At 49.7% G+C, this 25,677-nt stretch overlaps 1 protein-coding gene across 15 annotated transcripts in view; it reads left to right on the top strand.

Annotated features, from left to right (window-relative positions):
* LOC147621091 (transglycosylase) overlaps positions 1-25,677 on the top strand; it is a 165,639-nt gene that overhangs the window by 125,885 nt on the left and 14,077 nt on the right. For all 15 annotated transcript variants that reach the window (XM_086823807.1, XM_086823802.1, XM_086823796.1 and 12 more), the window contains one exon: positions 24,556-24,665. In XM_086823807.1, the coding sequence (XP_086679933.1) occupies positions 24,556-24,665 (110 nt within the window). The remainder of the gene's footprint in view (positions 1-24,555; positions 24,666-25,677) is intronic.

The following is a 25,677-nucleotide window of genomic DNA, read 5'->3' on the forward strand; positions in this document are numbered from 1 at the left end:
AGTTCTACTCCAATGCATGGAGTCCGAAAAGGGAAGATGTGAGCGTAATGCTATTATGTACCTGGACACTAATCTACAGATTAGGGATCCAATCCAGTGAGGTTAGGGGCCCCTAGGATTAGGGATTAGCAGTAAGATACTTGGCTAGGGTTCGTGGATTGATAAAACAAGCTTAATGGCCTTTTATAGCAAATTGTCTATTTATGGTGTAATTATCACTATGTAAGTGAGAGCTTGGGTTTTTGTGAGACATAATTATGCTGATGCACATTGAAGGTCTTTCTTGGACCAAGAGACCAGACACGCTCATGCCACGTACATGGCGAGTACGTAGGTTGGCATGTCAAAGGCCTATGGATAGGCTTCGGTGGTAAGGGACGCCGGAGTTGGTAGGTGGGCGCCTCTATGGGCGGTGAGAAATCGATAACTACAGGAGGATCTTGGGCCAAAGGTCATTCGGGGGGCGGGGCTGGGGCTGCCACGTATGGATCCCGTACAGTACGGTACAGTACCATATTGTACACTAAAACGTACCTCATAATAAGGTATGTACGTACGGATGCAACCTTGTTTAGGACTAACCTTGCTTTTCAGTTGTGTTTAGGGCAGATTTGGGAAGGGAGGAACCATAACACAGAGGCTGAAGGGGTATCTGTGTCTAGCCGTTATAGATGTCAAAGTTCCCAGGTATTTCTCTCATGGTTTTTCTTTCTATCAGAAACGATTTTCTCTACTGAAGTTGTACAAGGTTTTTTGTTGGTGTCAAGGATTGCATATGAGTCGTGTGTCAGGGATGAGAAGAAGGTTGTTTTGTGGGTGATGGACCGTAACAAGTATCCGATTTAAGGAATGAATACGCTGTGGGGGGCTGTTGGCAAGGGGGAAGCCTTGCGAACACCTTGGGTGTCAGCCTTAGGGTATCCTTTCTTAGGCTACCCTAGGTGGCTGTTGTGCACAGCAGCCAGGCAAGCCAGCCAACCCTAGGCAGCACAACCAGCACCAGCCAGTCTGCAGGCGACAAAGGCAGGTAGCGGGCTGCGTGTGCAGGAGGAGAAAGATGCGAGGTTGTATGCGCGGAAGGAAGAAATCTGCAGCAGAAAAGCATGCGCACGCAGGAGAGGAAAACAGGCCGTCAAATTAGAAAACAAGCAACGTCGTGTTTTGGGAAATAGATGTTTTTTCCATTAAAATAAGCGATAGCTTTGTGCTAAAAGGGGGCGGAAAGCTTTTTTTCCCAGGAAAAAGATCCTTCTATTAGTTATTGAAAATAGCCACGAAGGGCTAGATACAAACTCGCCTCCATATACGGGGCGAGGATCTAATAATCAAAAACTAGAGAAAGATGCACTTTCCCTCCGGCCGCCAATTTTATGAGGAGAAGGCTATCTTGGGGGGGGGGGGGGGGGGGGGGGGGGGTGTATAAGCACACAAGTGGCCTTTAATGCCATTGGGATCACCACCTCTATTGGTGAGAAAAGGGCTAGGCCACCAGAGCCTCAAGAAAGCTTCCTGCTGCTTCCACATGTGGTTAGAGCCACCCTACAACTTCCCCCACTGACCGCGGAGGGTATGGATGATGTCGAGCCAAATGCTCCTGATGGACTCCGCAAGCACCCTCTGAAGGAAATAATGATCACATATTTTCTGATTTGCAGACCAGTGTGTGGTTCATTGGATAGTGCACGTCAAGAGCTTCGCAATGATATATAGGATGTGTGGAACATCTACATTAGATAGGCTTTTATGTAAGTTTTACTGTATGACTTTAATAAGTGACTTTAGGACATTAGGAAGTGTGAAGACATTATGGTTTATTTTCAGCCATGAAGAGGTACGTTCAATTAACCTCTATTCATTCATGCAAACGTTGTATTCGAGATGTCAGATGAAATCAATAGTGCTTTCTATGTTCATTCAATCTGTTTCTTATATTCAAGTTTTAATGGTGATCTTGATTGAAGCATTAGGTTGAATTTGTTTATTAAATTGGTATCAAAGCAAATCGATTTGGGCCTGTGTGAGATGAGAATCGTGTAGCCCAAGTGGAGAGAAAGAAATGGGGGAGAAGATCCCAATGTGGAGAAAATGGCCTTCACGTATAGCTTGATGGAGGCATAGCACTTGTAGAGAATATTGGAGAAGACTGAGCAGGCTTGTTGTTTGCAGAAATGGCAGTGACGCTCAAGCAGTCTGTGTGATGGGAAGAGATAACGAGGTGATGGCGATGGCGTTGGCGGCTGCTTCAGCGAAAATGCTGACGGCAGCTGCTTCTTCGAATATGGCGACGGCTGCAGGTTATGTGGCAGGCCAAGCGATTTTTTTTTCTTTCAAAAAGCTTAATTAAATCTTTTTGCCTAAGGTCTAATGACCTTAGACTTTCTAAGGAGGAAAAGCGACGCTAGACGGGCATTCAAAATTTTTTTACAAAATATAAAAGAAGGGCCAGCACTCATAAAATCCTGGGCAGCCAAACTTGTGAAGTGACGGGCAGTCATTTTTAAAAAAAAAATCCCAGGCGGCCAAACTTATAAGTGACTGGCGGCCAATTTTAAATGAAATGTGGACCTGCAATATACGAAACAAAACAGAGAGCAAGTTTTTGGTCAATTTGAAGAGCATGAAAACCGTTTAAAAGAGGTTTTCACATGTGGTTTTCACTCCAGCCCTCCGGCGTGGGAAGTTGGCATAGCTAGGGTGATTACAAGAGTCCTCTCACCTAGTTAAAAACTTCACTGAGCACAATCCCATGACTTGGGAGATGGGAAACAAGGAAAAGAGAACCCCGGCGCATCGACAGACGCGTGGATCTTTATGTTTTTCGCCCATATTGGCGTTAAGTGTGGCAAGAGACCATGGCACTCCTCAACTATTTAGCCAGTAAAATTCTCTACCTTGCTCCATTTGTTTCAATAAGCTTTGGTGTCAAGATGGGTGAAAAGATGCATGCATTGGTCTTGCCGGATAGTAGCAAGTTGGATGGCAAGAATTATCAAATATGGAAGTTAAATATGAAAAATTTCTTGGTCTTAAAAGCATAGTCACCTTGGACGCGAAATGGGGACGGGGAACGGGGATGGAAAAGATTGAGAATGGCTATTCCCTGCTGTGACTATAGAGTGACATGGGACGGGAATGGGAACGGGAAGATGCTGCCATCCCCAACATTCCTGAGTCTAAAAATGCCCATTCCCTGTGACTATGCTTAAAAGACCTATGGAAACTCACCATTGGTTCGGAGAGAAGACCTCTTACCCCCATTCGGAAGACGTATAGAAGGAAGACAAGTGAAGCCAAAGAGGGGTCATTCCTTGATGATGACGAGTTGACTCCTGAAGAGGAAGAGAAGCTTGTAGCCAAAGAGGTTGAGCTTCAACAAAAATCACTTGATTATGATCAGAGAGCCCAAAATGCATTGTGCATGATCAGCATGTCAGTCCAGGACCACTTCATTCGACACATAAGTAGTGTCGATTCCCCAACGGAGGCATGGAATACCCTCCGTAGCATGTATGAAGCAACAAATACAACAAGGTTGCTTTACTTGAAGCAAAAGCTTCACAATTTAGAGAGGAAAGAGCATGAGACAGTGGAGTCTTTCTTGACAAGCCTCAAAGAGGTGTGTGATTAGCTGCGTGGGATTGGTGACTAAGTGGATGATGTGGATATGGTGAGCATAGTGTTCAAGGCACTTCCTCCAAGCTATCAAAGCTTGTGGACAGCTTCAATGGTTTGAGAGAACACTCCTTCCTTCGAAGAGTTGTCAGGAATCTTGCTTCAAGAGGAGATGTCCCAGAAAGGCAAGAATCCAAAAGGTTTCAGGGAGAGTGAAGAGGCATACAATGTGGGGACCAGCTCTCAAAGTGGAAGAGGAGGAAGTGGCCGTGGAAGAGGAAATTTCAGGTTTGCTTCTCATCGGCCAATTCAAAGTCAAGGCGAGAATTCTTTATTTGATCAGTCACCACAACAAAGATTTAATCAAAATTACAGCACTAGAGGAAGAGTAAATTTCAGGTCATCCAACCAAACTACAAACCAAAAAAAAGGCCTGTGTTATTATTGTGGAAAAGATGGTCATTTTGAGAGAGATTGCCACATAAAGCAATCATCCAACAAGGAAAGAGAGGAAGGGGAAGAGGACGAAGCTTCCCCAATTGTGGAAGGCAATCTTTGAACTTTGTGGGACAAAGAGAACCAACCTCAATGGCTTCGTTGCATGTAGGTCTTCATATGTGCCAGGCTGCAATGCTACTGCAAATCTCCCATCTCTGGCATGAGCCTGGTCTCCAGTGGGGGTCAGTCAATGGGACTGTGATTGGTCAAAGACCTCAAGGGCTAACCCCCCACCATCCTCCTCATAAGTCCTAACAACTTTAGCCTCGCGACAGTGCCCCATATAATGATCAGGGTCTCCAGTGGGGGTCAGTCAATGGGATTGTGATTGGTCAAAGACCTCAAGGGCTAACCCCCCAACATCCTCCTCATAAGTCCTAACAACTTCAGCCTCTGTGGGGAAAGCGACAGTGCCCCATGTAATGATTAGGGTCGAGGCCCTATCCATCACAAAGATGCAGAGAATCCATAGCCAAACCTACTCAGCCTTCGGGCAATGCTAAGACAATGTCACTGAGACTCTTGAGGGTGGCCTCACTTCAGGCAAGTTGCTAAATGGCCAACCATGTGCCAAACGCCAAGCTCCTGTGTGCCATCAACCAAAGAAAGAGGGTGATCTTTCGAGGCCGAATATTGTCCCAGAGCCTCTTCCAAAAATTTGAGGAAACACTGGGAGAGCCAATGTACTGCTGTTGCCGAGGTGCCATCAATCTCTTTCATCTGAATCTTGCGGCCTAGCCGCGCTGTGTATTCAAAAAAGGGGGCATCCATAGTCTCCTCCCAATTAGCAAGGCACGCCAAGTCCACTCTCCCAGTTCCCACTGGAGGAGAGGTCGGCTCTCCCATATCCATAGCGGCCAGAGTCTCTCCCTGGCCACCTTCGCCAGTGGGGGGTCTATGTGCCACTCACGTGCCTGAAATCTATCACCCTCACCCTCTGTAAGGTGCAGCAACTAAAATCATCCAAGGGGACCTTGCATCTCTCTAATCTGCCACGGAGACCAATAGAAAAAGTGAGGAAACCACAACCCTCATCCTGTCCATGGACTGCCAATAGAATATCATGCCTGGTAAACATACCTAGCCACAGTGGGGGGGTTGGGGCTGGGATAGGAGTCAGCCACTCCTGAGAATAGAAGAGTCGATGTCAGCCTGTCTCTACCCTGGATCCCTGTAAGGCCTCTCTCCTGAACCTCTAGGGGTAACTGCCTGTGTGCAAGCCAATCTCCAAGGGACTAGCAGGTCCAATGCTCAACGCGCCCCATGATACATGAGGTCGGGCCCCCAACATAGGGCCATTGGGTAAACAGATCAGGGGGTTCCAGATCAATGGCTACGGAAGACGCTCCTCTAAGGCTATCGGAAGTGCCGGCCTGAGGTGATCCCAAGCTTGGGGTAAACAGGCCACAAATCTATACTCTAAAGTCAACTTAAAAGCACATGTGCGTTTTTTAAAATTAAAACTGAAATGCACGTTAATTTTTGGGAGAAAACCCAAGAGCAAGAAAACTACTTGGCCTTTTAGTATAAAATGGGGGGTTTGCTTATGAGTTCTCCACATTCAAATGTCCATCTCCTTGGTTAAGAGGGCTAAAGTACACGGTCAGCTTCAAGAGCGGGATTGGTACTTGATTTGATGGGAGAGCGGGATTTTTCTAGCACTTCATCTTTACACGCATGTCTTTTTGAGCAGCAAGAAACTACCTTGGGTTTGTCATGGCTGATGAAGTACAGAATGATCATTTGATGGATCAGAATGTTCAAACCGACAACAACCATCAGGATGACAACGTGACAGTCGCTGACCTGGTCAGCAGACTACGAATCATACCAACGCCACTATTGTTATGCAAGCAACATTGGCAGGTTTGGTGACAGCATGAGGAGCTGGGACAGCTTTAGTTGCACTGTCTTTTACTCCAGTGTCGTATACGAGGGTGCGGAAAGAGAAGACTCGGGACATTGACTCTTGGCTTTAGGGATGGGGTATGCATTTCGAGTTTCATCCTTTCTCCAGGGCTAAAAAGATGCATACAGATGGTATAGGGATTCCTGACAGGAAACCCCCTTGCTGGAAAGAGTTACGAGTGAAGCCCATGACGTGGGTAGATTTTGAGTGGGCTTTGCAAGAAGAGTTCCTGCAGGCCAATGATGAGTACGGCATTGTGTCCAAGTTTAAAAACATGGAAATGAAGAATATGCTTTTCGAAACATATTTATAGAACTTCAGAGAGTTGTAGGCTTGGGAAACTCACATGGATCCCATTTCTATTTTGGGATTCTTTGTGGACGGACTGTGTGATTGATATCAGCTCTAGATCAGGAATAATCAAAGGAAAACATTGGATGATTCCATCCGATATGCGTAGATTTTTGATGAGTCAAATAAATAGACAAAGAAACCCCCACCACCATCACTAACAGACCAGGAAGAATCTGAGCATAAACGGAAGTTTAAGCATGGGAAGAGTTCGCGAACTCCTACAGAGACCAAGAGTCAATCATATACTACGGGTGACCCCAGCTTGAAGAAATCAAAGAAAGTGGAGCAAACTCTTCAGTTTATTGAGGAGGGTCCGTGATTCACTTGTGGTTAGCAAGGGCACATGAGGACGAATTGCCCGCAATCGAAGAGTAAGTCAAAGGCAAAGGGAGCCCATGCAACCGAGGCTAGAGGTAAGATTACTTTTATACATACTCTTGTTTCAGATTAGAGTTCTTAGAAGGGTTATACCGTTAACACGAAAGTTTTCAATCGTACGGACCTAATATGGATGTATGGGTCAGCTGTGGGGAAAACTGTACACATTCTTTTTGACTCTGGGAGTACTCACAACCTTGTGAATGCCGAGCTTGTGCTAAAGTTGGGAGTGGAGACACAGCCAAGATAGACAACCACTCTTTTCCTATAATAGCATGAGTATCGTGTTGACATGCCGTCGAGCACACAGTTTTGGGATCAGCGGGTGTTTCAGTCGTCTATAACTATACATAGCTACTCAGAGCCTCTAGATTTCATGATTATGAGTCTGGATAGAGTAGATGCTATTATAAGAAAAAAGTGGTTCCATAACGATGATGTACAAATAGATTGGAAGGGTCATAAGCTGTTTTTCATCATAGACAGTGTCTAGTTTTGTCTATAGGGTAATGTTGATGTCCCATCCACTACACTTGTAAACACAGTTGAACTTTGTAATATAGTAAAGGATTCTAATTATGAAGTGTTTCAATGTGTTCTAGATACCATGCCATCTAAAGCTAATTGAGAGTTTAATTGAGTTAGTCTTGATGTTTTCCGATGTTTGCGGAGTTGAGTTATCTCTCTAACTAAGTCTAACGCTTTAACTGTCACTTTGTGTCTCCAACTCCCTTCAAATGTAGGAGCCCGGCCCAGAGGAGTGACATTAGAGAGAGCCACCGAGCTGTATAGAGCCCGATGTCCCCGACATAATGGTCGCCGCCCACACTCACATCACCTCAGGAGGATCAAAGTCATCATTTCCCACCACCGCAAGACTTTCTCCCGCCGGCTTAGCCTCACTACATTGGGTACCACGTTGCAACGCCCTATGCAAGATATTCTTGGTTGATGCAATAGCTTGAGGCTCTTTATTTTTTTACGGATATTTCCTTTTAGTTTTAATTTCAATACCATGATGATGGATTCCATGGACATGATGTAATATCTCTAACTCTCTTTAACTCTCTCTCTTCCTCACTTCACTCACTTTCTCTCTCTCTCTCTCTATTAGTCCCATGCTTGATTTGTTTTTTTTTTTCCAGAAAGGAGACTTCTATTAAGTATGAAAAATTTTTACAAAATGGAGATTTCACACCAAGCAAGGTGGACATCTCAACCATTCAGGAGCCCTGTGCTGCCAATAGGGTCCGGAATGAGAGGATGTGAAAAAGATACCAATGTCCCACTCTCTCATAAATTGGTCGTGCTTCCTCTGCGCAGCCCTCGAAGATCCCTGGATTCTGGCCCAGGTAGCCATAATGGTGTAAATAATATCACTCCAAATCCTGCAAAGACACTGAGAAACAAGAATGGGAGTACCCTCAATGGCCTCAATGCATCTAGCCTTCCAGATATTTCAGGCTGAGATGCTAGCAATAATCTCCCTAGAGCTGTCTAACCTCTGTGCCGGAGGGACAAAGTGTGAAAGTGGCAAATCCTAAAGACAACAGTGCCGAGCAACTCCTTGCCTAACCATAATGGCCAAGCTCCTGTCAGTTCCCTCGAATCTTAGGTGAGGCCTAGACTGAGTGCTTTTTAAAGGGTTACAAGCATCCTTCCACTCACACTCACCGGGGTCCCAATGCAAATGTCTGATAGGGCAGCCACCATACAACCAAAGGCTAACACTCTCTGTGACCATCTCTGGGGGGGGGGGGGGGGGGGGGCGGGGGGTCAACAAAGACGTGCTTCCCTAACCTACTAACAACTCTGACTGGACAAATTTGGGGGCCCTCAATAAGGTCCTGCACATCACATCTCTCCAGCTGCCATACATCGTGTACAGAAGAAAAGACCGATACATCATCCTCCCTAGGCAAGGAGATACCCATAACCTGAAGAGGAACACTTGTCCCAGAGAAAACCCCAAACCAAGAATGATGACGACCTTCCAAAAAAATATCCAGTAATCCAGTGGTTGGGAATGGTTGCATCAATCTGTGCAATCCTCTGGCTAGAGCCTCTCAAATGCTGCGTGAAATCCAATCTCTGCACCTCGGTGAGGCTATGAAACCTCTTCAAGCTAGCACTGTGGGGCATAGGGTCTCCCAGCCAGTCCAAAGAATATGCATAGCTTCCCCAAGAGGCCTACCATGCACATCTAAGATCAAATCATTCCACAGAATGGGCTGCCGGTTAGCTTCCTCCACTGAACGTGGGGGGATGTGTACCAAAAAACTCTTCAGGCAGTCCCAGGCCGTAGGAGGGACCTAACCAGGGGGGACGAAGGAAAGCGGTGAACAGCATCCGAAAAAATCAAGCGTGAGCTGAGAGTCGAGTCACCTCCGCGAACAGGGACACATTTCGTGATCTGCTGCATGAGAAAGTCCTTCCACGGCTCAATGCCTGGAAGAAAGCCCCTAACAACAAGCTTACAGAGCAAAGCCTTACATTGCACCTCAGGGTCAATGATATTCAATCCCCCTTCTTGCTTAGGCCTAATAATGGTTTCCCAAGCAACTCTGGCCCTGGTGTGAGCATTTCCATCAAGCCCTGACCAAAGAAAGTTCTGAATGAGGTGACAAAGCTGGCCAATGCAGCCCTTATGAAAAATCTAGCACGAAGCAATAAACCAAGTCGTGGCCAGCAAAACCTTGTTAACCACCAAGGCTCTAGAGGCCAAGTCGAGCTTCCTCCTACTCTAGTGATGAAGTTTGCTTTTAATGCTTAAGAGCACTGGAGCAAACTGTTGTGCAGGGGAGATGTCAACGCCCACCTGACAACCAAGGTATCTGGCATAGCATCCTCTCTCAATCCAAGTAAAACCAACATGTGTACATAAACAAGCATGTGAAGCCTCAAGGAGCAACGCTGTATCATCTGCTAACTCAGAGTCCAAAAACTCTTCCTCTGTGCATAAAGGCAACTGAGACCCACAACACCAGGGGCAGCCCGAAGAAACCTGCTCATAGCCTCAGCTACAATGAGGTACAGTAAAGGGGCGAGGGGACAGCCCTGCGTCACCGAACGAAAAATCTGAAAATGCTCGTCGCGCCCCCCACAAGCTAAAATAGTGCTATGAGCCTCCCTGTATAGGCAGGACACCCTTTGATCCAGTTTTGGGAAAACCCCATATGTGCCATAGTGCCCTCCAAAAAATCCCAATCCACTCTGTTATAAGCTTTTTCAAAATCAAGCAAAAGAATGGCAAGAGGCTGCTGACTAGACTTTGCCCACTCGACAACTTCCCAAACAGAAAAGATGTTATCAGATATACTCCTTCCTTGGAAGAACCCATTCTGTGTATCATGGATAGTCCTTTGGAGAATCGGCTGCAACCTTATACTCATGGCTTTAGCTAAGATCTTATATGCAGATCCAAGGAGAGTGATGGGCCTCCATTGCTTGATGTCAGTCTTCTCCCCACTCTTGGGAATACGGACACGGGGAGAGGCCGAGCGAGCCCCAAGTTCCCTAAGACACAAAACAACGGGGCAATGATCGGATTTGGTTGTGCCAGGCATAATAGCAATGATGCCTCCCCTGTCCAAGGACCAATCATCCACATACAACCTATCCAGACGTGCAAAGATGCTCTCATCCCTGCTCCTGCGGTTATGCCAAGAGAAAGATAAGGAATTTGGCCTTCTCTGGAAGTCAGCCTCAGTCCAGCAATCCCTGCCAAAAAAAGAGAGAGCGGGAACCTCTCCCTTGAGGTTTGCTCCAAAGGGTGTAAACCCCTTTCCCGTCCACCCTTCTTGTGAGAAGGTTGCTCAACCATATTGAAGTCTCCTCCCACTATCCAATGATCAACCTAGGGAATGACATTTGTAATGGTGTCCCAAAAGGCCACCCTTTCACCTCTCACGTTAGGTGCATAGATATTCAAGATTCCCAATTTCTGACCCTCATGCATGATCAAGATCCACTGCGCTCTAGCAGGGATGATAACATCGTGCCCAATAACATGAGGCATAACATATGATGCCACTAAAATGCAAACACCCCCTCTAGTCCCAACAGCCGAGGACCAGAAGGTGTGGCCAGAAAGCATCTTACCAGTTTTGCCACACTGAGATCTATCCAATTTGTGTTCCTGCAACAAAAGTATATCCATAGATTCCTCCTTTAACACAGCAGGGTGAAGCTGGTCCTTCAGAAGGCGCTTCCTACCACGGGTGGGAAGCCCTCCAAGGCCCTGAACATTCCATGAGATGATTCTCATGGAAGAGAAGAGGGTTGGACCCCCAATCTAAGGAGACGATGGGCAGCCTGAGGACGCCTCTCATAATGCTGGAGGACGGCATAATCCACGGGGCAAAGTCCTCTGACATGCCCTTGTCCGAGGCCCTGCATATGTACGAGAAACCTGTGTGCCCTGCGGGGCATCAAGGGCAATGGCATCATGCTGAAAATCCTGCAATACATGATCCCCACTGCGCTGAACATCTTGCATATCGCCCCCTCCAAGTAGAGAGGACTCAACAAAATCATCCTAATCTGATATATCATCTCCGTGCAAAGATGCATGAGCTAATACACCGCTCTGCCCAGAAACATCATCTATATGAGGTACAAGATCCGAGAAGGTCTTCCCATCAATCGCACCAGGGGGGAGGGCGTGAGAGACAGCTGGCCACACCTGGCAGACTCTAGGATGGGAAGGATCCAAGGGAGGTGGCGCCTGAGAAGCACACTTGTGAGGCCTCTTTGCAACCCCGAGCCCGAGGGCAATCTCATTGTACCTGCTTCACCAACAGTTTCGGCACTTCATCAAACCAGGACAATACCTAGGAGCACAAGGGTCACTCTACTGCGAGCCATAGTGCTCTGAGCTGCGAGACGACCTCGGCCCCCTGGGCCACGACCACCACCAGTCCATCAAGCCCAGATCGATGTGATCCTTACACGTCACTGATGCACGATGGAGGCCTCTTCTTCTTGGCTTCTCTTCAGTATTTCAGATCCTGCAGCCACCCTCCCCTGCCCGATGATGGGTTTGTAAACCATATCTAGTCATATCCTCGAGGTTAGGAATGTCCTCCTCCGCAGGAGTAACATCATCACCCTCATCAAGGCATTCTTTCAAATGACTGGCGTGAAACACTGGGTGAATCTTGATTTTTTGAGGTAGTGCCAAACCAATAAGCCACATCACTTGGAGTCCTTGGGAGCATCCACATACCCTATTACAAGAGCCTCGGAGTTCTTCTTTGGTTTGCATAATATTGGGCTCTGCCTTGAGCACTATTTACACCTTCCCTTGCAATGCTCAGTATGTCTTGGATATCTTGCAAAAGAAGTGCATAACTGATGTAAACCTGATCCACACAAGGTGTACTAGGGAGCAAGAAAAAATGTCTAGAAGATGAGTAAAAGGTAGGATGGCTGAGATGAACTTGGATATGCTGATCAAGGCTGAATCATGGCTGGAAATGCTTGCGTTTAGGGGAAAACATTAGCTTGTATTAAGATTACAAGATAATTATGGGGTTTAGTAACTTTTTTTGGCCACATGCATGCCCATACTTGGTGGACCCTTGCCTCCCCAGATCTGGAGCTGAAAAGCATAGAATTCAGCTCCAAAAATCTACTCACCAAAACTAGCCATAGTCACCCAAACTAGCGACCACCCCGTGCCAATCTGGGTGCCCACTGGCTGCCCTGATTTGCCCCGCTTTTTTAATCCAAAAATACTCCTACTGCACTGGATCTTGCACCCAGCTGGTGCCTCAGCTAACCTTCTGGAACCTCTTGACGAACCCACTAGACGAAAAACATGACTGCTTTTTAGTTAAACCCAGTCGGCCAGCTCTCAATCCTGTCATGACATCCTCCCTTCCACCTAAACTTTGGTTTACACATCAGCAGGTGCAAATTAAGATCTTGTGGAACCCTCTGGTGGATATCCCTAGACATGGACATAAAAGAAAGTGATAAAAAAACACTTCTGGAACCATCGGACCGCTACTTGCAAGGTCCCTACCAACGGGTTTAGTTGTGATATCATTGTAAGGACCACGTTGTGCAAAACCATGTGTTGTTAGCTTTCGTATTGAGAAACACAAGGAACCTAGCATCTAGCCCACCGCCCAACCATAGGGCTGATCAGGAGATGGAGGTCTAATAACACATGTAAGCCCTGGCAACCCATACCACAGGACACACTCTTTGGGTGCCATTGCATGCAGTAGTCTCGGCTCAGCTACTAGTCTAGGTTGGAGTCATCAATTCTGAGGAACCATTTCTATCATGCCTAGCACCACCAAGTTTTTTTTTTTTTTTTTCCGAGAAAAGATCCTTTCATTAGTTTTGTAAAAAACGCCCGTAGGGCTACAAAAGAGATCTCTCCTGCTCCTAACAGAGAGAAGAGCAGTGAATACATCATGGCAGCCCGGGAGACTCTCCCTAGGTGCTGCAAAATACAAGCATCAGTCTAGAGAACTGAGCGGCTAAATCATACAATAGGGGGGGGGAAGAGCCAAACAGGTGGCCTGTAGTGCCAACGGGGGGATCCCGTGTGTAGGGTGTAGAACGGGCCGTAGCGCCAAGTGGTGTGAAAGGCCTGGCGCCGTAAGATGGCCTCATCCGAGTCTCCCCGGATGCGGTCGTACTGTCCTCGCAGGGTGTGGATCAACTCCTGCCAAATCCCCCGAACAGTCTCTGCTGGTGGCTCTAATCTCCCCTCAAAGGCCGTAAAGCACCGGGCCCTCCAGGTGAACCAGATGGTGAGGCTGCTGAGGAGCTCCCATCGTAAATCCCTCTCCTGTGTCCAGCTGGCGGACGAGAAATCCGGTGCCGGAACCAGGCGAGGCTGGCCCCTAATAAATCTGATGGCCTGACTGCCCTGCTCCATCTCATAGCCCATAGCAGGCCCTGACGAAGTCGACCAAGCAGCGGCACCCCACGTAAACATACCCTCTGGAGAGAGGGGGGCCAGAATACGCAGCATCCGCAGCCAAATCTGTTGTGCCTGAGGGCAGTCCCAAAGGCAGTGTCTCTGTGTCTCCATAGGGTGGCCGCATCGGACGCAGGCCGCCGGAAGACCGCTGTAAACAAGCCAAGTGCCAACTGCTGAGCCCCTGTGGGCGACCAGCCACTGAAAAGCCGAGATCCTACGGGCCTGTCGACTAGCCCAGAGCCGAGCCCAGAAATCCTCCAGGAACTCCTGTGATAGTCCTTGCAATCGCCAATGCCCCGCTGCCGCTGGAGAAACCGTCCTCCTCGCCGTCAAAATATGCCGTCCCAGCCGAACAGTATACTGGAAAAATGTGATCTCTGTGGCCTCAAGGGATGCATAAGGATCATGCCACTCGTACTCTCCGGGGTCCCACTGTAGCCGGGCCAAGGGGCGCGCGGCATATGCCCATATGCGCCAATCCGGGAGCACGTCAGCAGGGTCGGGGTCAATATGCCACTTCCGAGAAGCGGCAGCCACTACCCGAATCCTCTAAAAGGTGCACTCTGCAACCAAAGGCGACTCCACCTCCACTCTCTGGAGTCTGCCCTCATCCTGAATCTCATAGTAGAGGCATCTGCCATCCTCAGTGCTAGCTCTGACAGCAATCAGGATCTCCAACTGTGTAAAGGCTCCCATCCACCGTGGGGCCACTGGCTCGAGAGGTGTGAACCACTCCTCTGTAAGTGCCTCCTGAATATCATCCCTCATAATCAACCCCCCTCTGAAGTGACTCAGCCTCTCCACCTGGGTCTCCTCTGGTAGACTGCAGAAAGCCTGCCAGTCTCCAAAACTACGAGCTGGGCCTGCCGCTAAAGGTCCCCAGGCTAGACGAGGCCGAGAACCCAGCATATGACCCTGCTCTGTACGAACCGCTGGGCTCCAGATGAGCGGCTGCCTGGCCCGCTCCTCAACACAAGAAGGAGGCCGCTGAGAGAGCCCCGGTCTCAGCAGCTCCCAAGCTCTCAGGATACTCAAAGCAAATCTGTCCTCCCATCCTCTACTGAGGCCTGTCCTCCTCATCTCTATGAAGATCCAGCGAATCTCTGGTGCCCAAGTACCCCCTGCAGGAGGCGCCCGGGCCTGCAGTCGCTGCAAGAGGAGCTCTTTCCAAGGCTCAGCACCTGGAAGCAACCCCCGAACAATAAGCTTCCCCAATAGGGCTCTACTCTGATCGACTGGATCTATAATGCCCAAACCGCCCTGAGCCAGCGGAAGTGTAATAACTGCCCATGCAACCTTTGCCCGAGCTGGCTGACCGTCCCGCCCAGACCACAGAAAGTTCCTGATCAGCCTCTGTACCTGGCTGATGCAGGAGCTCGAGAAAATCCAGCAAGACGTAATGTACCACATAGTCGCTAACAGCACCTGATTTGCCACCACCACCCTCCCAGCCAAGGATAGTCGAGCTGTACTCCAATACAATAGCTTCTTCCGAATGCTCAGAAGAAGCGGGGCAATCTGCTGCTCAGGTGACAAATCGAGGCCAATCTGGCATCCCAAATACCGCACTGCTGTGCCGGGAGGAATCCATCTAAAACCGGGGTCCGGGCTCCATGCCGGAGTGGGAGCACTACTGATCCAAAAGGCCACTGTCTTGCGCCAATTGATCAATGCTCCCGAAGCTGCACTAAAAACCTGGAGCGACTGCTCTGCCCGAATAAGATTGGCCTCTTGGCCATGCAAAAATAAGCCCGTGTCGTCTGCAAACTCAGCATCAAGCAAATCCTCCCCCCGGACTGGGAGCTGGAGTCCTCTCAAACCAACCTCCTCTGCCGTCAAATACATACTCATAGCCTCCGCAAAGAAGAGAAAAAGGAAAGGGGCGAGAGGACACCCCTGACGGACTGATCTGGTCAGCTCAAAACTCGGCCCCCGACCTCCTGCAATCAGCACCTGGCTGCGAGCTGTGGAATACAAAGCTGCCACCCCTCTGATCCATCCTGGCTCAAAGCCCAGGCGTAGCATAGTGCCCTCTAAGAATCCCCAATCAACTCTATCGTATGCCTTCTCAAAATCGAGAAGCATCACGACCAAGTCCTCGCCAAGAAACCTAGCTCGGGCCGTCGCCTCCCAGAAAGTAAAGATGTTGTCAAGGATACTGCGCTCCTTGACAAATCCTGTCTGAGTAGCATGAATCAACTCCCCCAGGAAGGGCTGGATCCTCAAACTCAAGGCCTTTGCTAAGACCTTGTAGACAGTATTGAGGATCGTAATAGGCCTCCAATGCCGAATGTCATCCGATACTCCCTCCCCCTTGGGGATAAGATAGATCAAGCCCTCTGAAAAGCTCTGCGGCATCACCCCAGTGTCCAAAACATGCTGAAAGCCCCTGCGGAGGCCTGGCCCCAAAAGGTCCCAATAGCGCATTAAAAAGGCCGGCGTCAGTCCGTCCTCCCCTGGGCAACTATGTCGCGGCAGGACCCTCAAGGCCTCGGCAAGCTCAGTCTCTGACAGAGGCGCACCTAGAACTGTGCGCATATGGTCTGTGACCCTCCTCTGCACATGGGCCCACACAGTCTGTCTGCATACATCTCGATCCTCAGTGGCAGGCTCCGCTGAAAGCAGGTCACTATAAAAAGCAGTGGCAATGTCTCTGATCTCCCCTAGCTCTGTAGCAATCGATCCATCCGGTCTACCAAGCTGGCGAACCCCTGCTCGCGCATGACGGGGTCCAGTGATCTCAAAAAACTCCCCAGTCACTCTATCACCAAGCTAGGTCCACTGAGAGGCATGACGACGATAGTAAAACTCATGTCTCTGCTCCTCTGCCTCTCTAACCTCCTGGCGGGCCTGGCTCAGCTGGGACGCCACCCACTCACATGCTGGCTGCTGCTCCTGAAGGCGCTGTAGCGAAGCAAGGCTGCGTCTCAGCCGTTGCTCCCGCTCGCGAATCTCTCCCAGTCGTGTCAAAGCTGCAGCGTGCAGAAAAGAGCTAAGATCAATGAGTCCCTGGGCACACTGGCCCGCTGCATCCTGGTCAGAGCACTGACTATCGTGCCAGATCCTCTCAATGTCCTCAGCGAGACTGGGGTCTGCAAGTACCCGCTCTGGGATCCTCAACTGCAAGCTGGGCTCCCGTGTCCCCTCCTCCAAAGTCAATATAACTGGCGCATGATCTGAAAATGAGGTGCCAGCAAGAATGCCGACGGAGCCCCCTCGCTCCCCCAACCAATCGCCCACATAAAAGCGATCAATCCGAGATAGATTAGTCCCTCCCTGCCGGCGATCCGACCGAGAGAAACTTAGACTGTCCTGAGACCGGGAGAAAGCCCCATGCTGCCATGCATCAGTGATCCTCAGTGACATGCAAAACCGGTCCCAAGCTGCAAGCTCCGTGCCATGCACTGTAACATGACTGCCTCCCACCCTATCTGCCGGGTCCTCGAGCATGTTGAAGTCTCCCCCAACACACCAATGTGCGGCCTCTGGCAATGCATCTGTAACCTGAGTCCAGAACTCTGCTCTGGCACTAGCATGATTGGGCGCATAGATGTTGAGCACACCCAATAGCTCATCATGCATCCTCAGAATGACATACTGTGCTCTACCAGGCACAATGATCCCTCGATCCACAATGGCCTGCCGCCATGCATCTGCAATAACCATGCATACTCCTCCCTGTCCACCCAAAGGACCAAACCCTGCAGACCAGAAAGTGTCCCATCTACCAGGCATCACCGAACCATATCTCCGGATCCTGCTCTCACCCAAGTGGTGCTCCTGCATCATCAGAATGTCAATGCTGCCACCAACCAGGCATCTCTGTAGCTCCTGCCTCAAGCAGCCTCGATAGCGTATAAAGTGTGCTCCGCCAAGGCCCTGTACATTCCATGAGATGATCCTCATGGATGTCCTACTGAGGTGGATGCTGTCTCAGCCGTGCGGCGAGCCTTCGCAAGCGGCTTGGATGGAGAGTAGTCCCCATCCGAACGGCTGCGAGTCTGCCCACCCGGTGTACTGCAAGAATCCCGGATCAAGCGCCAGTGGCTGTGACCCATGGCGACTGCCTCCTGCTCTGACATAGTAACCTCGTGGATACTCACATATCCTGGGTCGCGTGCCAAATCTGCAACTATGCGCACGACCAAGTGCCGAATCCCGGATGTATCCACACTCCCGGGATCCAAGAAAAAATGAGCCAACTCCCAAAGTCGGCCTATCACATCTGTAACCTCCAAATCGCTCATGTGATGAGAAAACTCAACTGCCTGAATCTTCAACGTGCTGAGAGCGAGCTCTAGAGTCCACTCCCGGTCACAAGGTCCACATAGAGGGAACGAGAAGGCCACCGCTGAGTCTAGTGCCTCCTCCCCGCGGGCCGGAGGTATCACTACATGCACTCGGATGGGTGCTGGCTCATGGGGGCCCTCTGCTCCAAAAAGCCGTGTAAAGGTATAATCAAACGCCTCCGAGCGCTGTCGAATGCCGAGGCGACTCAGCCGACTGCGGATAGATGAAATCCGTGAGGCCCTAATCGGCATAGGTCTCCTCTGTGATGCTCGAGCGAGGTCAGTGCTCAACGCCCTCCGGACTGCAGGTGAGCGCCAGGGAACTGCCAGGACCTCCCGGGAAGGCGAGGCGGGCGGAGGGGGAGGAGGGGGAGGCGAGGGAGGAGGAGAGGGAGCCGCTGCCGAGACCGGAGCGGGGGCGGGAGGAGGCGATGGTGGACGCGAGGCGGAGGGAGGGGGTGGGTGTGGGGGAGGTGAAGGAGGGGGAGCTGGCATCTCCTGGTCCTCGGTCGCTGCAGGGGTCTCCTCCTGAAGGGGAGCAAATCTGTTCCTCACGGGAACCCAGCGAGGCTGAGACTGTGGCTGCTGCTGCAGCGGTATCTGGGCGCGCTGCTGTGGCTGTCTCCCTCGACGGCGCCCCTGTCCAGGCTGCCACTCCGAGGTCTCTGTGGCCTGAGCAGGTGTCCCTGAGGCAGCCTGCCGAGTCGAATCTGTGGGCGGGCCATCCGTGGCCTGCTGCTGTGGTGAGGGTCGAGGTCTCCTGCGAGGGCAGGCCTTGGCCAAATGACCGACCTGCCTGCAAATGAAGCACTGGTTCGGGAGCCCCGAGAACTCCACTCTCTGATCTATCCACCCCCCCCCTATCCTAGGTAGCTGAATGACCTTAGGAAGGGAGGAGATGTCAGATACCAACACTCTGACCGAAGGTAGCCCAGCTGCTCTGGCCACCACTGAAGCTGCTGAGGGGCCCGTCTCAAGAACCGAGCCCACCAATGCTCCGAGCCTGGAGAGGAGCGGAAGATACTCCCGGCGGAGACCAGGGAAACAAACTGTAATATGGAAGAGGCGCTCTCCCTGCTCCGCCGCAGCTGGGTCAAATCCATGCTGCCAAGGCCTGAAGAAAGCCCGAGCACCCCTGATATCCAGAGGACTCATGGCAAGGACCTTGGCAACGCTCTGGGCGGCCTCGAACTCGATCTGATAATGTCCCCGGCCCAAGAGCTGTACATCCAGGATCTTGCCCACATCTGCAAGAAGGCGAGCCTGAAGTAGATCCCTGATCTCCCCTCTGCTGGGGCGAGTGCCGACTATACGGCAGATGGTGGAGTGAGCCTGAAGGCGTTCCACCTCTGCGGTGAGGCTCGCTTCCTCTTCCGGCGAAAGAGAAAGCCTGATGGGGATGACCTCGGGGGCGGCGGAAGAGTCCCTCTGAGGCGAGGCGGGAGGAGTCTCCATCAGAGTCTGAAGCTCAAGCGAAGGCGAGGCGAAAGCGGAAAACCTGCTAGAAGCGGGCTGCACACCAAGAGGCGGAAGGACGGATGACGATGAGGAAAAAAAAACAAAAAAAAACCAAAAAAAAACAAAAACAAAAACAAAAACCCCCAAGGGGTGAAAAGCAGCACGACAGAGGAGGGAGGGGGGGGGGGGGAACGGAGGAGAGGCCCAGAGGGGGGGGGCGGCGACAACGCGAGAAGGAGGGGGGCGGGGCGCTGCTGATGGGAGGCGGGCGTGAAGAGGCGAAGAGGCGGGGGGGGCGAAATGGCGGGCGAACAGGCGGCAGCGGGGAGGGAGGGCGAAATGGCGAAGAGGGGAGGGGGGGGCGAACTGGCGAAGAGGGGAGGGGGGGGCGAACTGGCGAAGAGGGGGGGGAGGCGCAGCAGCGAGGAAGGAGGGGGGGGGCGCAGCGGCGAGCAGAGGGGAGCAAGCGGGGGGCGGAAGGAAGAAAAGCGCGAGGAGGGGGGGGGAGCGATGGCGCGCAGAGCAGGGGGAGGCGGGAGCTTCAGCGAGCGGGAGATCTACCGCGGCCCCTAGCACCACCAAGTTAGATCGTTGCCCAGTTGTTTTGTGAGTTACAGAGTTGGGGACTCAGATGGCATCCCTCTGTTCGTATCCCTGATTCTCTCTATTTGGATGGAGAGATTTCATATGCGATCAGAGAGATTTGGAGGTCATGTGACCATCTTGACCCTCAACAAAGAGTTGCTCTGGCCCCGGAGAGGACCAGCCAGGATTATCACAGGTGTTGCTTTGGCCAAGAAACATGAAGCCATGGACAAGGAGAGAGATATCAAGCTGATTGTTACGCTTCGGAGGGAACACAAGAAGCATCCACAGCATAGTTTCATGAAACGGAAATGGCAACGGCCGGCCTTTGGTAAACGGCAATGGCTCAAATTTAGGAAACGGAAACGGCTAGGAAACGGTGGATGTATGATACATGTAAAAATAATGAGAAAATTAATAACTAGGGAAAAGTTTGGGGAGTACACCATCATAATTTGAAATAGATAGTGAGCAAAATTTGTAGAAAATCACTAAGCAAGCCTTAGATGAGACAAATCAATGGGTGTTTTTTTATCGGAGATTAGGAAACAGAGAAACGGAAACGATGACTCTCGAGAAACATTTTTTCCGGGCAAGGAAACGGCCATTTCCTGTTACTGTGATCCACAGTCTCCTTGGATCCCAAACCTATTGTCTACGGTTGGAGCAGAGCTGCAGATGGCCATGGATAGGCGGGCTGAGTTTTCATTTCATGCTAACAAGGCCTTTTGGGGACAGATGGGTGGCAAATGCAACAAACGCTTCTTCTGAGCAAATGACCCTACCCAATGTAGGGAATGTGTGAGATACTTGCAGGGGACTCACAGGGAGATTCAAACTGAGCCAAATAAGATGAGGAGAATTGCATCAGATTTTTATCGAGCTTTGCTTTTCGTACAGGCCGAAGAGTTATTGGACTCAAAACTGGCAGATGATACAACAATGTTTTTGGAGGCCTCACATGCATGAATTTTTGCCATCCAAACAGCCTTGGAGGTGTTTTGTTTGGCAGCAGAAGCCACCATAAATTGGCACAAGTCTGTGGGATTTTGGATCACTGATTCTCCACAGGTAGATTGGGGTTTGGATGTGGGGTTCACTTGGATTGAGAGAGGATGCACTACCAGATACCTTGGCTTACGAGGGGCATTGACATCTCCCCAAGCACAACAGTTCACGCCTGTGCTCATGAGCATTAAAAGCAAACTTCAGCATTGCAGTAGCAAGAAGCCTGATTTGGCATCTAGAGCCTTGATGGTTAACCAAGTGCTAGTGGCCACTACTTGGTTTATCACTTCTTGTTGGGTTATTCATAGGTGATGCATTGGCTTGTTACGTCGCCTCATTTGGAATTTTCTTCGGTCAGGATTAAATGGCACAGTGCACATCAGGGCAAGAGTTGCTTGGGAAACCATTATCCTACCCAAGTACAAGGGGGGATTGCACATCATAGAACCAGAGGTGTAGTGTAAGGCGTTGCTTTGTAATAGAATTGTTAGGCAATTGCTTCTTGGCACTAAGACATGGAAGAATTTCTCATACAACAGGTTACAAGGTGTACTCTAGTTAGAGGAGGTGACTGAATATACATCCCATGTTTTATCTTCTCGGAGGCAGAGCATCAATCCCCATCCTCCACCTTGGTTAGATCCTTTCTTCGGGTTTGGGATTGCACGAGGAGGTTTTGGTTCACATACCTCCGCAGGTCAGCTGAGAGGCTAGCAGACAACCCATTATGTGGAATGACTTCATCTTGGATGAGTAACGTAGACCTCTTGGGGCAACTATGCATATTCTGTTGGATGGCTAGGACTCTCTACCCCACAGTGCTGTATCGGAAGTAGCCTAAAAGCCTCACAGAGGATCAAAGAGGGGTGCTTACATAGCATTAGAGGGGCACTAGTCAGAGGATTGTGCATATTGATACTACCATACCCAACCATTGGATCACAGGGAATGCCTTGGAAAGGCTTCATCACTTGTGGTTTGGAGTTTTCTTTGGGACAGGTGTACCTCTTTAGGTTATGGGCCTCCCCGCTCCGAGGGAGGATGATGCACCAGTCTTTGTCTCTATACAAGATGGATGGTATTTGGAGACATGTGATGTACAGGATATCACGTAGGACCCGGTGGTGCATCCTGTGAAAGTTGTTGGCAGAGCATGGAAATTCTTTTATACTGATCCTGCCCCAGGGATAATCATAGATGCTTAGAGCCTTTTTGCCCTATCAGGTACTTGCATTGGGAGCCCGATGAGTGGGTGTGGAGGGATGCTACTAACCCGATGAAAAGTATACCTTTCTTAAGTTATACTACGCGGAACGCCGGGCCTTGTTCAAACACACATTCTGAGAGTCCCTATGCTTAGACCTCATCGGGAGGTTTATGGTATCACACTTGACTTTTTGGACGAGGTTGTGGCACTCTTACAGGACACATATATCCTCCTTTATTTGGCTCTCTTCTTGGTGGCCTCCAACCAATGGAGATTGGTTTGTTAGTGTTAGCCAGCATGCTCGAATTATGCAAGAGCTTCAAAGGCAGTTTACCACTGCTTATGGGAGTGCACGGAGACACACAGGATTTGGCGAGGTCTTGAGATACACTTTCATTGTGGGAATCTTCCCCAGTGGAGCTAGATGGATCCCCAATTGTTTTTATAGGAGGACACATTTCCTTGGAAAGATGAGGAAGGATGTTTACATTTCTTTTGGTGCAATCATTTGGTTGACATAGTCGGGCCCACAACTCGGGCATGAGAGGAACATCATGGATTTGGTCATTATGATTATTCAGGGGGGGTTCCGTGTGCTATGCTTGCATTATTAAATTCCTAAATTCATCTGTCATTTCAACAGAAGTAGCAAAAGGGAAGCAATTCCTCATATTATACATGATATTTGCTAGAGTCTTTGTCACCCCATTCTCCCCCTACAATACATCCCAGCTGGTTAACAAATATAACTTGGGGTTAGGCTAGCCTAAGGGCTGGTTTAAGGCAACTAATGCGGGAGGTTTAGTTGTTCATAGAGGCATTAAAATAATCTTTGTACTAGGTTTATAACATAAGCGAATTACTGGCCCAATTATAGAGAAACTTTCTCATGTAGCTCTCTCCAAGGCGTGTGTTCTACCTGAGGGCTGCTCAACCATGTTGAAATCCCCTCCAACTATCCAATGATCTATTCTGAGGCAGGATGTTGATGATGGTGTTCCAAAAGGCCACCCTCTCACCTCACATTAGGTGCATAAATATTCAAGATGACCAATTTCTGATCCTCATGCATGACCATGATCCACTACGCCGTAGCAGGTATGATAACACCATATCCAATAGCATGAGGCATAAGTGAGGCTGCAGCAGAAATGCGTACACCCCGTTTTGTCCCATCTGCCCAGGATCAAGAAGTGTAGCCAGAAACGATCTTATCAGTTTTATCACAGTGGTCCCTATATGCTGATGCTATTACTTACAGTGCTTCGCCTGGCTGCTGCTGACTGCTATGTGTCGACCGTGCATGCCCCGTCGCCCTGCCATGCAGCCACACAGCACTTGCTTGTACTCTGCAGCGTTTGCTTGCGCTTTGCAGCGCTGCCGTGTTGTGCCTAGGCTTTCATAGATTCACCGTGCACCTGCCCCTCTTTCGCTTAGGCTCACGCTTTGGCGCCCACGTGCTTTCTGTGCACCAGCCCCAGCCACACCTAGCTGCCTTGGATTCAATTTGCTGCCCATCGCTTTGCTTGGTGGCCATTGTGCACACCTACTTGTTCTTTCGCTGTAAGCCAGCCTGCCTTGCTGTGACGCCAGCCCCTGCAGCTCTCCACACGTGCCTTGCCATGCTGTGCGCAGCCGCTTGTTGCTGCACCTCCCTTTGCTATATGTGCTGCTGTTGCCAGCGTTGTTGTGTGCACTGCTCTGCTGCTATGCGCTGCTTGTGGCCAGAGCTGTTGCGTCATTCTGGCCTGATGGATTATCCTTCTGCGAAGATGACTCAGCTGCTTCATCCCAACATCATCATTCTGCAATACATTGTGTGTGGCTGATTCATAAGCCTGTGTCCCAGAATTCTCACCATGAAGAGCGGCCATGAGAGAGGACTCATCACTTCTGGCAGAGCACTGGCCAAGACAGAGCCTTAGGTTGTGTCACTTGAGAGGTGCGTTTGCGTCGTCTCCTACGACCCCTAGCCCTATGATGCTAATCTGCGGGATTTATTAGCTATGATGATAATCTGCGGGGAGCTTGGAACTACCATTTTAGCCCTTGCAAGGGGGCTCTTTATTGCAAACTACATTCAGAAATGTTTTTTTTTTTTTGTTTTGTGGCAAAAAAGAGACTTCTATTAAGTATGGATAAACCTTACAAAATCACGGCTAGAAGCCAGAGCAAAATGAAACCTTATCCCAAAGTGTAGGTGGATCTCAACCAATATGGGCAAATTCAGAAATTTTCATGGTGCTCTTTTGTGAAAAAGTATTTTCAATTTTTTGTTCAAAGAGATTCAAAACAATAAAATTTGCTTTTCCAGGGAATGCTGTGTGCAGTAGCTGAAATCTGCAGTAAGCGCCTTCTATATGGTTTGGACTTTCCAAATGGGATATTGCACATAGCTCTTCCAACAGCTCAATGGTTGCATGAGTAAGTATAAATTTGCATGAAGCGCTGCATTGCTATATGACAAATGAAGACGTCTGTCTTCTTCTTTTTGTACATGCAGTTTAAGCCAGATTTCTAGTCTCCTTTTTTTTCCCCTTGAAGTAGATCCTTCTATTAGTTATATGAAAAACCAGCCAACAAGCTGAAGTACATGCTCAGAACCCTCGAGAGAGGAAAAAACATTGGTGAGGGTAGTCCCCTTCCCTAGCTGGCTGCTCTGAGAGGGAGCCACTTCAGGAAGGCCTCTCAACGTCTCCACATGTATGAATCTGTTAGAAGTCATCTCCTGTCTTTATCAGACACCAGGGCCTCTGTTGTGGGTGTGCCCGTCTTGTATATGTGTTTTATCATTTTTCCTCACTCCCCGTATGTTTTCCCCATTTTTCCATGGTGTGGGTGGCTGCCACAGGCTGGCAAGACTGTGCCCAGTCGTGAGGGCTGGTGGGGCATGATGCGCTGGCGGACTGCACTCATGGGGCCATATAAATAGGCCCCATAGCCCCCACATTGTATTCATTCAGTTTTTCCTCGGGATCTTGTGTATAGAGAAGAGTTATATGCCTATCTCTCTCCTTCTCTTGTGCTGTCTATTTTCTGCACTCTACTTGCTCTTGTGATCTCAGATTTGGTTATCATTTCCGCTGCATATTTTGACATGGTATCAGAGCCCTAGGCTCTTGAAAGATCTTGGGAGTTTTCTGAGCAAGAGGGGGAAAGTTACGTTGCTGATTGGTGGACTGTTTGGACTGTTCGCGAAGAGAAGTTGCAAGAGGAAGGCGGGCTAAGGTGCTGGACAGCCACTTGCAGGTTTAAAGGTTTTTTCCCCACCCACCCACCCTTTTCAGTTACATCCCCGCGATGGCTGATTTGTTAGAGATGGCTGAGAAGCATGTGAAGATCCCGACTCTCCCCACATTTCCAGTGGACCGTCAGTTGGACGGGAACAATTACGGCATCTGGAAGGTTATGATAGAGTCTGTGCTGGAGTCATATG

This window comes from Cibotium barometz, chromosome 30 (genome assembly GCF_041138505.1).
Source record: "Cibotium barometz isolate CiBa-2024 chromosome 30, ASM4113850v1, whole genome shotgun sequence".
Classification (NCBI taxonomy): Eukaryota; Viridiplantae; Streptophyta; class Polypodiopsida; order Cyatheales; family Cibotiaceae; genus Cibotium; species Cibotium barometz.